Raw genomic sequence first — 15556 nt, 5'->3', positions numbered from 1 at the left:
CCATGATTTCATGATACATGACTCGACAGACTGCCCAAACACTACAAGGAATATGTAACTCATCATTTCACAACATCATCAGCAAGGTATCTGTGCACCTTTCTTCTAAGTCCTGCCAATGTTGAGTTTTGTCACATTTGTCACATTTTCCTATTTAATGGAAAAGTGATATTGCTTTCTAGTGGGTTTAATTTACATTTCTGCAATTATCAGTGAGATTAACATTTTCCACTGTTTCTGTTTCTTGTCTGTTTATACCAGATGGACATTTATCCATTGGAGCTATCCTTACAGACTAGGGAAATGAGCATTTTCTTTCAATCCAGATTATGAATATGTTCTCCATTATTATTTATTTTATTTTATTTTTATTTTATGTGGATCTTTTTTTAAAGTCTTTATTCAATTTGTTACAATATTGCCTCTGTTCTATGCCTTGGTTTTTTGGCCATGAGGCCCATGGGATCCTAGCTCCCTGACCAGGGATCAAACCCACACCCCTGCATTGGAAGGCAAAGTCCTATGTTCTCCATTATTTTGTCTATCTATTTTTGTCACTCTTTGTTTTGAAAAATTTTAATTTTTCCTGGCTTGATTTGATACCACCTTGCTAAACTATTGTACCATGTTATACTAATCACGTGTAGTTCTTATTTGAGATAATAAAGTGGTGCCTGACTATTGATACAATCCCAGTTTCACATAGAGAACTCTATACGAAAATTAAGATGTTTAGCTTTGTCAGGCCTCTCTCTCTGAAGCTGTAATCTTTAGAAGTAACAATGGCTTGAACGACTAATTATACTTTTAGTTCCACCAGCAAGGTCATAATTAACCATTGGTGCCGCCAACAAAATGTGCAAGTGGTTAATGGTCTTGACCAATAATTCTTCCCTTTTTCATCTATTTATAGGGAAAAATTTGAGGCTGAAGATTTGACCATTCATTTCAATATAGTGCATTCATTTGTGCATGTCTTACTGTCATACATAATGGTGTATTAAACAGATTTTTCTATAATTATGGGTATCAACTAAAATGCAGAATTAAAATTCACCTCTGAGCTTCTTGGTTTGGGCAGATGTGTCAAAATACAGGCAAATTTGTAGCACACTGACATGCTTCCTCCCTTAAAATAACTTCTCTGGAATCAATAGGGAATTTTTTACTTTAATATAAAAAGGTGAAATTAAAAGAGAGAAATTGAATTTACTGTTCTTCCTACTACTTAGAAGTATTAGGAAGGTAAAAAAAAAAAAAAAAAATGGTGACACAGTACACCACTGACTTTGACCAGATATTTCCTTAAGCAAGACCCTCCAAAAACCTTGCTGGAGGGAATTCCCTGGTGATCCAGTGGTTAGGACTCTGCACTTCCACTGCAAGGGACACAGGTTCAATCCCTGGTCGGGGAACTAAGATCCCACAAGCTGTGCAGTGCGGCCAAAAAAAACCCCCAAGAAACAAAAAATAAATCAAAAAAATTACCTGGGGCTTTTGTGGGTATACATATTCCCAGGCTCCACCCTGGTCATAGTCATCACAAACTGAACTAGAATAGCCACGACCTAGGAATCTGCTTTTGTTAATATCCTATTAATTTCAAGGTTTATAGTGATTCACATAAATTCAATATATCCTTAAAGATATGTGACATCCTGATTATTTTCATGTCTTTCTTCTTAACTGAGTGAACTGCATTCATTTTCCCAGGACTCAGTCTCTTCTCCCCAACACAACCAAGATATGTGCTTATATGAGCATGAATATATACCATGGCTTCCAATATAAATATATTCATACACATATTCGTAAGCATAAATTCTGTTGTAGTTTAACTTTTTTCTGGAAGAGAACTCTTTCTTCAATGTAGCAGTACTGAAAATGCCAAATGGAAGTGAGATAAAGGCAAAATACTCTGGTTGAAGTAGAATTGGTGGACCCAGAGCCCTCAGGAGTCCTGTTTGTTCACACCCTTGCTGTCACTGAAGCCTGTCTGTGGAGCCTCCAAGAAATGAGTCCATTTCAAAACCACTCCTCTAGTTATAAAGCAGAAAATAACACACAATTGTAAAGCAATTATACTCCATTAAAGATGTTAAAAAAAACCACTCCTCTATTATAAATATACCATAATATGTTTTATATATACATGTATGTATATGTGTGTATATATATATATATTCATCCGTCGCACAGATAGGTGTGGCAGTTATCAAAGACGTTTTTGTACATTTAAATATGACTTCTTATTACATGGTCTTTTGAGCTATAGTTCAGATTGCACGTACATTTTCTTCTCCTGAAACTTGAGTGTAAGTGGAAATTTCTTTTTCTTCCTGTTGAAAGTAATTTTAATGCTTAACACAATGAATCAGAAAGATTTATGAATGAGATCTGACATTGGATAATAAGATGTTCAAAAGTGGTCACATAAATCTTCTCTTTTGGATCTAAAACACTTATCCCAAGTTTCAATTCTGGCAGTGTGGAGGACTGCACCGATTTAGATCCCTTCTAGCTACAAACAAGAAATGTTTAATATATAAAATCAGTATAATAAAAAAATTTAATACATTGGTGATATTTACAGATATAAAGGGAAATCTCTAGTTGCCAGAAATAACAAGGGAACTTAAAGTCAGGGTAGACAGCATGTAAACTGAAGACATAGAGGCTTGGGAATGATTTTAGTTTGGATATTGGTCCCACGGCCAAGGGGTATTAACAAAAGGAGCGAGGGTTAGCCTTGGGCCCCTTAAAGGAATTGAGATCCTTGTTTGAGGCCTGGGCATTGGAAGCCTGCCCCTCCCTGAAATAAGAACTCAAAAAACCCATTAGGCCAGGAGAGACATAAGGAAGTTTGTCTTTGTCTTGGGTTCTGAATTTTCTTTTAATTAATTAATTAATTAATTAATTAATTAATTTTTGGCTGCCTTGGGTCTTCGTTGCTGCACACGGGCTTTCTCTAGTTATGGCGAGCAGGGGCTACTCCTCTTCGTTGTGGTGCGCGGGCTTCTCATTGCGGTGGCTTGTTTTGTTGCAGAGCACAGGCTCTAGGTGTGTGGGCTTCAGTAGTTGTGGCACACAGGCTCAGTAGTTGTGGTGCACAGGCTTTGTTGCTCCTCAGCATGTGGGATCTTCCCGGACCAGGGCTCTATCCTGTGTCCCCTGCATTGGCAGGCGGATTCTTAACCACTGAGCCACCAGGGAAGCCCCTTGGGTTCTGAATTTTTAAAAAGCTCCTTTGAGAAAAACAAATGTGTTTCTGGCCTATGGATTTGAAATTCAGAGTTATAGTATTCAAATGGTGTGAAAATTCCAAACTGAGAAATTAATGCAAAAACAATATTTGGACTGTTGGTAACCCAGAATGCTTGGTAGAAGCAAACACAAAGTCACTGCATTAGCAACACCTCAACAGTTCAGGGCTCATGACAAGGTGCTCAAAATCAAAAATTACAAATCTTGTGAGTAAAAGATCTATCAAGAGTGAGAGTCAGAAGACATAGTGAGCAGTATAATTAGCACTGCTGGAACTTCAGATAATAGAGTGATAACTTAGAAAAGACTGTGAAAAAGAATGTTTAAAATATAATAAAGCTATGAAAGGAAGGAAGGGAGGAAGGGAGGAAAGGAAGAAGGAAGGAAAGAAAAGAACAGATCACTGTGTAAAAAGGACCAGGCTGATCAAAGAACCAAATAGAAAATCGAAACGTGAAAACTATAGCCCTAAGTCATCCTAAGTCTGTTGTCTGTGTAACTATATTATTGCTTAGACAGTTAAAGGAAACTGAAGGAACACTATATACTTGCCACAATTCTTACCAAACACCATCTCTGCCCTCCCACTTCCTCTGTTGGTTACCCAAGTGGCATCCTCATTCTGCTCAGAAACAGTGAGAGTGAAAAGTCTAAGGAATAGCTAGAAACGTCACTGGGGTGAAGGATCTCTTAACCCCTCCTTTCTTTCCCTGTCTGTGTGCAGTATCTGTCCCCATACAATCTTTTCCCCCATTCCTCCAAACCCCCCACTCATAGTTTCATAAGGACAGGGATAATGTTAATCCATTTTCCCACTGGAATTAGGAAAGTGAATTTAAAGTAGTTTACCTTATTCATCTTTTTAAAAAATATTTATTTATTTTGTTGTGCCAGGTCTTAGGTGCATCAGGTGGGCTCCTTAGTTGTGGCATGAGAACTCCTAGTTGCAACATGCATGTGCGATTTAGTTCCCTGACCAGGGATCAAACCCGGGCCCCCTCTCTCTTACTGTCTTCTCCATTATAAATGCACACACCAGCCAGCCTCATCCCTTCGTTTTCCCCTGTTTGTTCATGCTTAGAAATGGAGTCATTGGCGTCTCTTTTCATCTAGCCCTGACTGAGAGCTCTTCCTTTGAGGTCCTGTGGCTGTTTTGAGACCTAAGAGGATACCCCACCTACTGGTAGCTTGGTTCACTGGTGGAAACATTGACTCCATACAACTGGATATTAACTTAGGATATTGCAGTTTTAGGACTTATGGAAGAATACCATGTCCAACTTCCTGCTGCTCAAAACTGATAGGAGGAGCAGCATTTATTTAGCCTAAAGAAGAGCAGCCTATACATACCCTTTTCTGCAGAGTGTGAAATCTGTGCTTGGAACCAGACGAGCAAAGGCAGGCCCCCATTCTTTGGGGCCCACCACAGAGTGGTTAGTCTGGAACTGTACTCTTCATCCAGTGTTGAGGGAGTTTGTAAGAAATGGTTTGGTAAAAACTGTGATTACTTTAAGCATGTTGTTGAGATAATGTTCACGACATGATTCAGTGTTTTCTTTATGAGAACCCGTGAGATAATTTTCCTCTGGACTCAGACTAGGATGAATTGAGCTTCTGTTAAACCATGAATTTTGTAGCTCATCATGTGGCCCCCTTTGAGTTGGCTGCTCCATAGCTCAGCTAATTTTGAGGACCATGTATAGCAAGTGTTTGGGACTTCTCAACATAAAGTACATGTGGTGGATTGATCCCAGGCTTCATCTTATTATTTTCCACCCTTTATCCAAATCCTCTCTAATTTTCTTACTAATTTTGACTTTGTCTTACTATATGTATTTTTGTAATCCACCTATGGGAATAAGATATAGTATAAACTCAGCACATGTAACCTAATTTGTAGTTAGATAACCATAATTATTCATATAAAAAGATAACTCCAAATTCCAGGTGCTTCAAGAAATGAATTGAGGGGAACTTTAAGATATTCTACTTTATTCCCAGAAGTTGAGATCCTCTATACCTGGTCATTGAAATAATGGCATAAGACATGAGGAAACAAATTTTTAAGGAAAAACAAGCATGAAAATGGCTGATATGCTAAGTAGGGGATCAATAGTTAGGGGATGCCAGTGACCCAAAGTTTCTTATATGCATATTCATTCTTTTATTAGACATTGGGGTTTAGGATAAACCCTGAGTTCAAGAGCTCTGTGAAATCACGTGGCAATCAGGTTCTTCACACCATTTAATTACAGTCATAAAGTACTACATGGTATCCTAGTAACTAAAAGTAATTTCTGATTTTAAAGATTGTTTAAATCTTTTTTTTCATTTTCTGTTTTGTTTAAAGAGAATACGTATAATTCAAAATAAATCCTTCTGTAACCCAAAGTGATTGCAAAGGGAAATTTTGAATTGATAAGACATAGATATAAGTAAAAAAGGTAGAGAAATTTAGCAAAATTTCCTGAAAGAAAAGAGAAGGGAGATGAACAGGGCTTTATGTGTGCCAGAAACAGGAGAAATTATACAATACATCCTCACCGAACTAACACAGTGCCAGTAGAAACTGCTAGAGAAGCTAGTAAAATGTGGGAATTTATTGGCAAAAAGCACCGAGAAGCAGGCACAGAGCTTACTAGTGAGAGAGAAGATGAATTCCACCCAAGCAAGCCACCATTTCTACTCTGCCTGCCCCATACCACCCCCTAGGGCAGAGAATGAATATAGCAGAGGCAGTTTATACCTCACTAGAGGTGTAAACTTCTCAAGAAGTGCTGGGACTGCCAGAGAATTGTGCCAATGTGACATTATGCTCAGAATCCTTGGGAAACACATTCTAGGAAAATGTAGCCCTTATATCCATCCTCAAGCATTTGCCAGGTGCACAGTTTTGGTATTTGGATATTGAATCTGTTCATCAGTGTGTAATGTTTCCCTGCCTCTGTGTGTGTGTGTGCGCACACGTGTGTGCATATGTGCACAAATGAGAAACTAAATTGTTTTGTGATTATAAATAATTCTGGGACTATATGCTCCGCCTAGGTTTTCAGGTGGGTTTAACTGTCTATTTTTTAATTTCACAGTGTGTGGACAACATACGGTGTAATGGTTTAATGACTATAGTGTTTGAAGAAAATTCCAAAGTTTCTGTGCCACATATGATTAAGTAAGTGTGATAATCCTTTCTCTTACATTTTAATCAGGATCAAATTGGTAGAGAATGTAAAACCCTGAATAAAATATTGTTTCAGTAGGCTTCTGCTTCCTACTCTGAATATGTTTGACAGTAATGTGATTGATAGTTCATGATATGCCATTATAAATAATAAGATTATCACAATGGTTTTTCAGATTCACAGTTTATTGACTCACAGCATAGAAAAATAGTTTTTCATACTGTTCAGATGCCTTCCTCAGTACAAAAAGCCTTTCAAAATTTTCAGGTTCAATGGATGGACCTAGAGATTGTCATATTGAGTGAAGTAAGTTAGAGAAAGAGAAATATCTTATGGTATGGTATCACTTACATGCAGAACCTAAAAAGAAATGATACAAATGAACTTATTTACAAAACAGAAACAGACTCACAGACTTAGAGAACTAACTTATGGTTACCAGAGGGGAAGGGTGGGGGGAAGGGAGAGATTGGGAGTTTGGGATAGACATGTACACACTGCTGTTTTTAGAGTGGATGGCCAACAAGGACCATATATAGCATAGGGTACGCTGCTTTATATTATGTAACAACCTAGGTAGGAGGGGAGTTTGAAGGAGAATGGATACATGTATATGTGTAGCTGGGTCACTTTGCTGTGTACCTGAAACTGTCACAGCATTGTTAATCAACTATATTCCAATATAAAATTAAAAGTTTTTTAAAAAATTCCAAGTTCATAGGTAAAATTGTGATAGCCAGATGTGTCAGAGGGTGGACAAAAGTTTGGCAGATTCTTTTGCTGTCTTCTCCGTGGGTGTGAATCATATTAGTCAGATTTGGTTGTAGAGATACATTTAGATTTTGAAGACACTCAACATGAATTAACTGGCTTTTCCATGGTACCATTTACCCATAGCCTATATATGGATTTGTCCCAGAGGCTATTGCCCAGGCCTGCCATCCTGCTCTCTATATGTTTTGTTAACAAAGCAAATCCTAGAGAATGGACTTGAGGACACGGGGACGGGGAAGGGTAAGCTGGGACGAAGTGAGAGAGTAGCATTGACATATATACACTACCAAATGTAAAATAGATAGCTAGTGGGAAGCAGCCGCATAGCACAGGGATATCAGCTCGGTGCTTTGTGACCACCTAGAGGGGTGGGATAGGGAGGGTGGGAGGGAGACGCAAGATGGAGGGGATATGGGGATATATGTATATGTATAGCTGATTCACTTTGTTATACAGCAGAAACTAACACAACACTGTAAAGCAATTATACTCCAATGAAGATGTTAAAAAAAAAAGTGATCAACACTGGAAAAAACAAAACAAAAACATACAAACAAAAAAAAGCAAATCCTATAATTTAATATGATCACTAAGGAAACTAATTTTAAAATGAGAAGTTATATCAATAACTGCATGCCATAGCTCTCTATATTAATGCTTTTGTCTCTACATACTTTTTTGTTTCCAAATTCAAAAATTGTTTTGGGAGGATTTTCAAGCTAACCAAATTGTTCCCTACTCTCCTTTTTTGGTTATTTGCAGTCCAAATTCTAAGAATAAAATGTATTTTTAAAAGCAGTCCTGTTATATCTTTCCAAAAAAGTTACATGAAACTAAGAAAATGTTTGTCTTCCATGCCTTTTTATGTGGACTTTTTTTAGGTCTGAGCTGTTTAAGACAAAGAAACAACATCAACTTTTCTCTTCTGATAGGTATTAATTATAATTAGCATCATTCCAATGGTATAAACTTTAAAACTTATTAATTATTGTATCAGATGAAGGCAGAGTACATTATACTAGTGCCATAATTACTGCAGAAAAAATATAAAAGGATGATACTGTTTTAAATTGCTAGTCAAATTTTAAAATATTTTGCGTAGGGTCATTTTAAAACTCTCGGGCAAAGATTCCTTTAGCATTCAGTTTTCTAGGTTTTTAATTTAGTATAGTTTTAAAAAAACAGGTCAGTTAAAAATGTATGATACTAAAATTAAAACCAAGTATGGAATATTAAGTCAAAAGTTGCAAATTATGACTTAATTTTTAAGTTCACATCACCAGGTTAGTTTTCTTATTAGTTTTCTACCATAGTATTCTTATTTTAATATTTCACAAAATAATATATATTATCTTAATTCCTTATTAAGAGTACTTTCGTGAAGCTTAGACATCCATGAAAGTCCAATCTGCTTTAGAATGAGAATAAGTTGGACTTGGTGGCCAAGTTATAAGCTCCTAAACCTTCGGGCAGCTGCACACCCACTATGTATACATTTTGTTCACTTTAAAAATTAGTACAGAGAAAAACTTTAGTTTTGTGCCTGACCAAGTTACGGCTGGCGCCTGAATGCATCTTCTTTCCTCTGTGATGGCAGTTTGACTAATGCCCATGTCCAATCTCATTTGTATTGATATAATTGCCTCCTGTACAGACCAAGACTTTCCTGCGTTTGGGTGCACAGGGAGGGTCACTGCAGTGAGTTGGAACCACTCTCCTGGGAGAACAGAAACCTGTCTCGTGGGCTGTAGGGATTTCCTATTGGAGCCACACACGTTTGGATGCCCATCTGTACTCTACTAGATATATTCCCAAGGCAGAGTTTCATGTATTTCATATCTTTCTTCCTTCTATTTTTCCCTGCTTCATTGAGCCTGGTTCTCCTCAGTCAGAGAAAGAGGATTAGTTTTCTCTGTTCCTTCTGATAGTCTCCTCCATGGCACTATTCTACCCTAAATTCTGTATTTTTGCCACCTTGCACATCTCTCTGGCTACATGCAACGAGAAAAAAAAAAAAAGATGTTTTACAGAGTTAAAAGAAAAAATTATCCTACCCTAATGGCATTACTTTGCAGGCACTCACTTCCTTTTAAAACTTACTAATTACAATAGGTGATTTGGGTTTGATGTCTCAAAATTACTTTTTTAAGTGTTTACCAAAAAGGAGTTGTTATTATCGTAGGAGGCTTAAGTAACGCATTGTATCTTCTCGAGGGTCCCTTAGGAAATTAAGATTTCGTTCAATGTAATAAAAGAAAATTAAATAATTTCCTAATATTTAATTTCCTTTCTTAAAATGAAACTGTAGTAATAATTTTGAAGGACAGTGGTGCAATTAGTCAGTTTCAATTTCATGTTGGCTACACTATATTTTTTCCTCCTAGTGTTTGGTTAAAGTAATTATAGTCAAAAGATGCAAAGCTCAAAACTATGAATAGAATGAAAACTCATGACATTTATTAGGTGATTATATCCCTTTAAGTGATGTTTTATGCTTTATGTATATAGGCTAACGCTTGCTTTCTTTTAATAATAGTTGCCCTCAGTTTTCTTGGAAAATAGAGATTTTAGGTGGGAAAATGGTGGGAGAAAAAGTGATTACCTCGATTAACCATCCTCTAGACAGACTGGTTGATTCATAAAAGTTTCTAAGGTCTTTTAACAAATGAGAAGGATTAAGAACCAGGAAAATAAAGTTGGTTGAGGGTCACATACTAAGTGCAAAAAAGAGCCATGCTATTTTCAAGAATCTCAAAAGATGCACTTATGTATTTTCGAGATCAGTGATGTGACTAAAACTAACAGGCCACCCTTAGTTCCTCACCAGAAGTAAGCTACTCCTTTAAAATGCTCTTTCAAGCCTGCAAGTGAAGTCCTTCCATCTGCACTGAGCTTACTTTGGGGTGGAACGTTTCCAAGAGCAAGCTAAGGAAGCTATTGATTTCTTTTTATCCCAAAGAAAATAAATATATAACTTAAAATCCCTTGAAGTGCTGAAAGGGCTAATTAAGGGCACTCACTCACAACAAGCCAGCTGATTCTTAGCAAGCAGCTGCCTCACTGAACATCGCTGGCCCTGTAGTGTATCCTTTAATCAAGTGGTGAAATCCAGGACTTCATTGACTGTTCTGACATGCTGTCATGAAGGGGGACATGGGGTCTCAGATGGGAACGTGAAGGCTACAGGCAGTCCTAGCCAAGGTATGCGTTTCTTTGAGCCCCACTTGGATTCAGCCTCAGCTTCCAAGCTTTTCATCTTATGAACGTGGCCTCTATGCCAGCTTCTTTTGCCCTTTCTAACAAAGGTGCACCATAGGCTGAGGGCTCTGAGCACAGCCAAGGATCTTGAGGGCTGCCGTGTGAATCTTCCCTCCAGTTTGCTGTCCATCTGGAGAGGCTGCCGCAGGCTTCCAGTGCGAGGGCCTCAGGGTGATGGGTTGAGGAGGAGCCAGGTGGGAGGTTTTAGAGAATGAGAAAAGCCCAGCACTGCAGGTGGGCACTGTTCAGGGGGAATCTTTAGAAGAGTTGACTGCCTATATTACAGCCATTACTTTTTTTATGAAGACATTTTTAACACTGTAGAATATTGAAAATGTAAGGAAAACACAACATTTCACACAATTTATGGTTTAAATTGTAATCAGAAAATGGTTGGCCTTAAATGCATTTATCAGCCAGAAAGAATGAAATGGATTAAGCATTCTTTTTCTAACATTCAAGAAGTTAGAAAAAGAATGACAAAAATCAACTGTAGGAAAGTGTCGGAAGGAAATAACTAAGATAAGAATGGAGATTAATAAATTAAAATATAGAAAAACAGTAGAATTGATCAATCAAAAAGCTGGTTCCAGAGGGAAAATACCTAATAATATAATCTATTAGTTTAATCAAGAAAAAAGGAGGAAAGCACAGATGTACAAAATTAGAAGTGAGAAAAAGAAATAACCACGGATAACAGCAGTGATATTTGGGTCTCCTCTTCCTCCCCACCCCTCTGTGGGGAGACCGTCACCCGCTACTTTTTTTTTTTTTTTTGCGGTACGCGGGCCTCTCACTGTTGTGGCCTCTCCCGTTGTGGAGCACAGGCTCCGGACGCGCAGGCTCAGCGGCCATGGCTCACGGGCCCAGCCGCTCCGCGGCATGTGGGATCCTCCTGGACCGGGGCACAAACCCGTGTCCCCTGCATCGGCAGGTGGACTCTCAACCACTGTGCCACCAGGGAAAGCCCCAGCCTGCTACTTTTTAATCACACTTCTGATATTCTGATTTGAGGGCATAAGCAGTGCCCCTCCTAAATAGGGCTTTGGCTTTAATTTCCTAATAAAACATGATTGAACCAGAGAAAGAAGTGAAGGGTAGCGGAATATGCCACCCTATAATATGCCACTGTGGCATATTGATTATGTTGAGCTATAGGCACTTGAAAAACAGCAAATGCAGAGAGAGGATTTTTCTGAATTCTTCTTTTCTGCCTAAAGACAGATTCTCCAAAAGGAACTCAGTTGTCATAAATCCCCTTACCAGGAGTTTGACCAACCATGGAAGATTGACAGTTGTCACAGGAGAGACTAGATGTTGACATCACACCCAGGCAAACTGTCACAAACTATCATACCTTCCATCTATACTAAGGGTTCATTCATCTTTCCTAAAAACCGTTTACTCTCCCCTGAGAGGCCTACATACCCCCCACCTCCCTTTCCCTATAAGATGGTATTTAAGTCTGAGTTCTAAGCCACCTCCGTGAGTTTCTCATTTTCCCCTGGTTATCTCCCATGTATACGTGAGGTATACATGTTAATAAACTTGTTTATTTTTCTCTTGTTAATCTGTCTTTTATCACAGGGTCTCAGCCAACAACTCAGGAGGGTAGAGAGAAAATTATTTTTCCTCCCCTGCAGAAAGAATTCACAGAGTGAAATGAATTATTAACGTCTCCACAATTAATTCTGAACTTCCTAAATTATAATGGCACGTTTGATGTTTTTACGGCCCTGCTTTGTTGTATGTAATATGTCCTATCACATCTTTCATCAGATGTAAGGGGAAGCCCAGACACAAGTATATATTTACAAATATTGAGATACTCAGGGGCTGAGAGGCAGCCGCGCCCTGGTTTTGTCCTCATGTTCCTGCCTTGTGCCTAGGTCTGATGCCCGTCTTCACAAGGATGACACTGACATTTGCTTCAGTAAAACACTCAACTCCTGCAAAGTGCCCCAGATCCGTTATGCCAGCGTGGAGCGCCTCTTGGAGCGACTGACAGACCTGCGGTTTCTTAGTATTGATTTCCTCAATACCTTTCTGCACACCTATCGGATTTTCACGACGGCAGCTGTGGTGCTGGGGAAGCTTTCTGACATATACAAGAGGCCTTTCACCTCTATCCCCGTCAGGTAGGCCCGGCACTACCCTGTGATGAAAGTGTGGCCCACCTGGTCCCTGGGTCTCCGTGCAGATGGGCAGCCCTGCTCTGCAGGGCACTGGCTTGCCTTTGAACTTGCCAGGCCCCCGCCAGTAGAAGGGGGGCAGTCGAGGTCACAGGTAGTTCCCGAGAGAAGCAGTTAAAGTTTCCAAGTGGCCTTTGCTTGCTCTGTGAATATTTGGAAGATAACTCTATTGTTTGGGACTTTTCTTTCTCCTTTTTTGTTAAATTGCAGGCCCTGATTCAGTAGGTCTGGAGTGGAGCCCGTTACCAGTGTTACTTGTCTTTGGACCACAGTTTAGTAGCAGGGGATTAGACTAAGCCTAAATAGTGTCTGTGTTCCTTTGGCAAGTGTGTGGTATACATGCAGCATTTAAATGAAGGTGAATCCAGCAGCAGAAGTGTGATGATATTGTGGCCTTTTAATGTAGGGAGCATGTTCTTGAATGACATCAGGGGACTCATTTTCACTTGGCTACAACCTGTTAATAGCTTTTGCTCTTATTTTTAGGTCGTTGGAATTGTTTTTTGCTACCAGCCAGAATAGCAGAGGTGAACACTTGGTGGATGGCAAATCCCCGCACCTGTGTCGCAAATTCTCTTCCCCACCACCACTGGCTGTGTCCAGAACGTCCTCCCCAGTGAGGGCCAGAAAGTTGTCCTTGACTTCTCCCTTGAACTCAAGGATAGGAGCGTTGGACCTGACCACCTCCTCGGCGTCCAGCAGTCCCACCACCACTCACAGCCCTGCTGCATCCCCACCACCACACACTGGTAAAGTACCGCTGGATCTTAGCCGAGGCCTTTCTTCTCCAGAACAAAGCCCAGGATCTGTAGAAGAGCATGTAGATAACCCCCGCGTGGATCTGTGTAACAAGCTAAAACGAAGTATTCAAAGAGGTATTATCCAGCTGCCATACCCCGCATTTGCTGGCCCCCTGTTTCCCCACCATTCCTTCTGGAGCCCTAGTTTCCTTTCTTTACAACTTTCCTACTTCTGCATAGAAAGTAGAATGAATACAATGGCTAGTTAGAAGAGAAAATTCCTGTAGTTCCCTCTAGCCTTTGTGGAAGGAGAGCAAGGTTAGCCACCTTCTATGATAAAAGGCTAATTGCAGTCAGTTGTCTATGGAAGAATGGTGTAATCTAAAGGGTTATCACTGGAAAGTTCTTGGTGGAATTAAGGCTGGTTGGCTAAAGAGTGTAGCATGATATTTGGCATAGAGATAATTTGCCATGGTCCTCGTCCATGACCTTGAGCCTTAGAGCCTTCTCCTCCTCCAGTGTCTACCTTAAGCACCTGTACTGCTTCCAGCCTTTCCCTGCTAATATGACGACCTAGCCTGGAAGCTAGGTCATTAAGATGACTTCTTCAGTTTAGTTTCCAAGGCAACACTCCCTATTACAACAGAGATATAGGGAGAAAAGTTAAGTATGAGACAGTGTTCATTGTCCATGACACAACCAAAGTGGTTTTTAAAAATGTGAATTAGATCATCTGGTTTCCTGATTAGATTCTCTAATGACTTCCTATCACACTTAGAATAAAGCACATTTGTCTTCCCAAGGCCTTCAGATCCTATGAGACTTGGATGCTGTCTCTCTCTTTAACCCCTGCTCCTGCCACGCTCCCTCATCTGCTAGGCTACAGTCACATTGATTTCCTTTTTGTGTCTCAGAAACACCTGGGTCATTTCTGCCTCAGGGCCTTTACACTTGTTTATCCCTCTGGCTGGACAGTCTTCCCATATAAGCTCATGAGATCAGCAGCCTTGTCTGTCTTATTCACCTCTGTACTGTCAGTACCTTGGCCAGTGCCTGGCAGGTAGTAAATTTTTGTTAAATGAATAAATCAAGCAAAACACTCAGGGGACTAATCAAGGATTCCTGTGGCACATCTCCCTACCTCCTCAGCTTGGTACAACATAGGGGTTGGAGGAGGTGATCCTTGTTCATCCAGTGTTTCTGTGATGAAAATAAAAAAGATTTCACGGCCAAGTTAGCAAACAGCTTTTTTTTTTTTTTTTACTATATAGTAACATTTCTTTACTGGTAACATAATAAAAAATCGGGCAATAAGTCAGACAAAGTGTCCAGATTTTAAAGAGGATCACCCAGATGGAAGCATAGACCCCTGCTTTTCTACCTGCCTCAAGATTCTATGTAGTTTCTAGCTCAGATCACTTAAATAAGCTTTCTGAGTGAAGTACTTAATGGAATTTTAACTGGAGCAGTTGTCATCATCAAAAGGAGCACCCATTTAAACAAGAAATTCTTGAAATTGACACGTTAGCAACTAAGGAGGATGAAAGGGGGAAGATAATTAAAAAGTCATTAGAACAACAAGCTTTAGTAGAATCAGGATGGATTTTTCTTGGGAATAATGAGGTGATGCACAAGGTGACAGGTGCAACTGGGGTTTGATCCAGGCCAGTGCTTGGGAATCTCCATGGTGGGAATGACTTTGGGAGGCTTATCTCAAACCTCCCCCTCTGGGCCAGAGCACCCTGGGAAGCACAGGAACTTCTCAGAATATGGAAAGTTCTTTCCCCCTCCTTTACTGGATTGTATTAAAGAGGAGAGGGGAAATCTGGAGGTACGTCTGGTTTCTCATGTTATTTTGAGTTAGGAGAGCTTTAGGAATAAGCATTTTAGTGCTAGACATTTGTGACTCTGAGGCTTTGGTTTGATTGCCCCTGAGGCTGGGTTGAGAACATGGTAAGGTCTGTTCAGGAGTCATTGTGTGACCACCTTCTCTGTGCAGGTTGCTGTGCTACAGGGTCCATAATGGTAAATAAGATGGTTCCCAGGCCCCTTATATATAGTTCCCTGGAGAAGGTGGACAAAACATAAGTATAAGGGCAGATGGTACAAGAGGTATAGATGGAGTGCTCCAGAAGGTGAAAAGCGGGGA

At 39.7% G+C, this 15556-nt stretch overlaps 1 protein-coding gene across 2 annotated transcripts in view; it reads left to right on the top strand.

The window, feature by feature from the left end:
• The window catches only part of RASGRF2 (Ras protein specific guanine nucleotide releasing factor 2), a gene marked incomplete at both ends in the record, with an annotated part of 248550 nt that overhangs the window by 126665 nt on the left and 106329 nt on the right, over positions 1-15556 (top strand). Inside the window, 3 exons of one of the 2 annotated variants that reach the window (XM_079701968.1) lie at positions 6351-6433; positions 12365-12613; positions 13154-13416. In XM_079701968.1, coding sequence (XP_079558094.1) covers positions 6351-6433; positions 12365-12613; positions 13154-13416 — 595 coding nt within the window. Of the gene's footprint in view, positions 1-6350; positions 6434-12364; positions 12614-13153; positions 13543-15556 lie in introns of both variants that reach the window. The other variant, XM_079701967.1, reaches the window with a different exon arrangement.

Source organism: Hyperoodon ampullatus (genome assembly GCF_949752795.1).
Source record: "Hyperoodon ampullatus genome assembly, chromosome: 4".
NCBI lineage: Eukaryota > Metazoa > Chordata > Mammalia > Artiodactyla > Ziphiidae > Hyperoodon > Hyperoodon ampullatus.
Note: the sequence above shows the minus strand (reverse complement) of the source record. Positions and strands in the feature narration are given on the sequence as shown.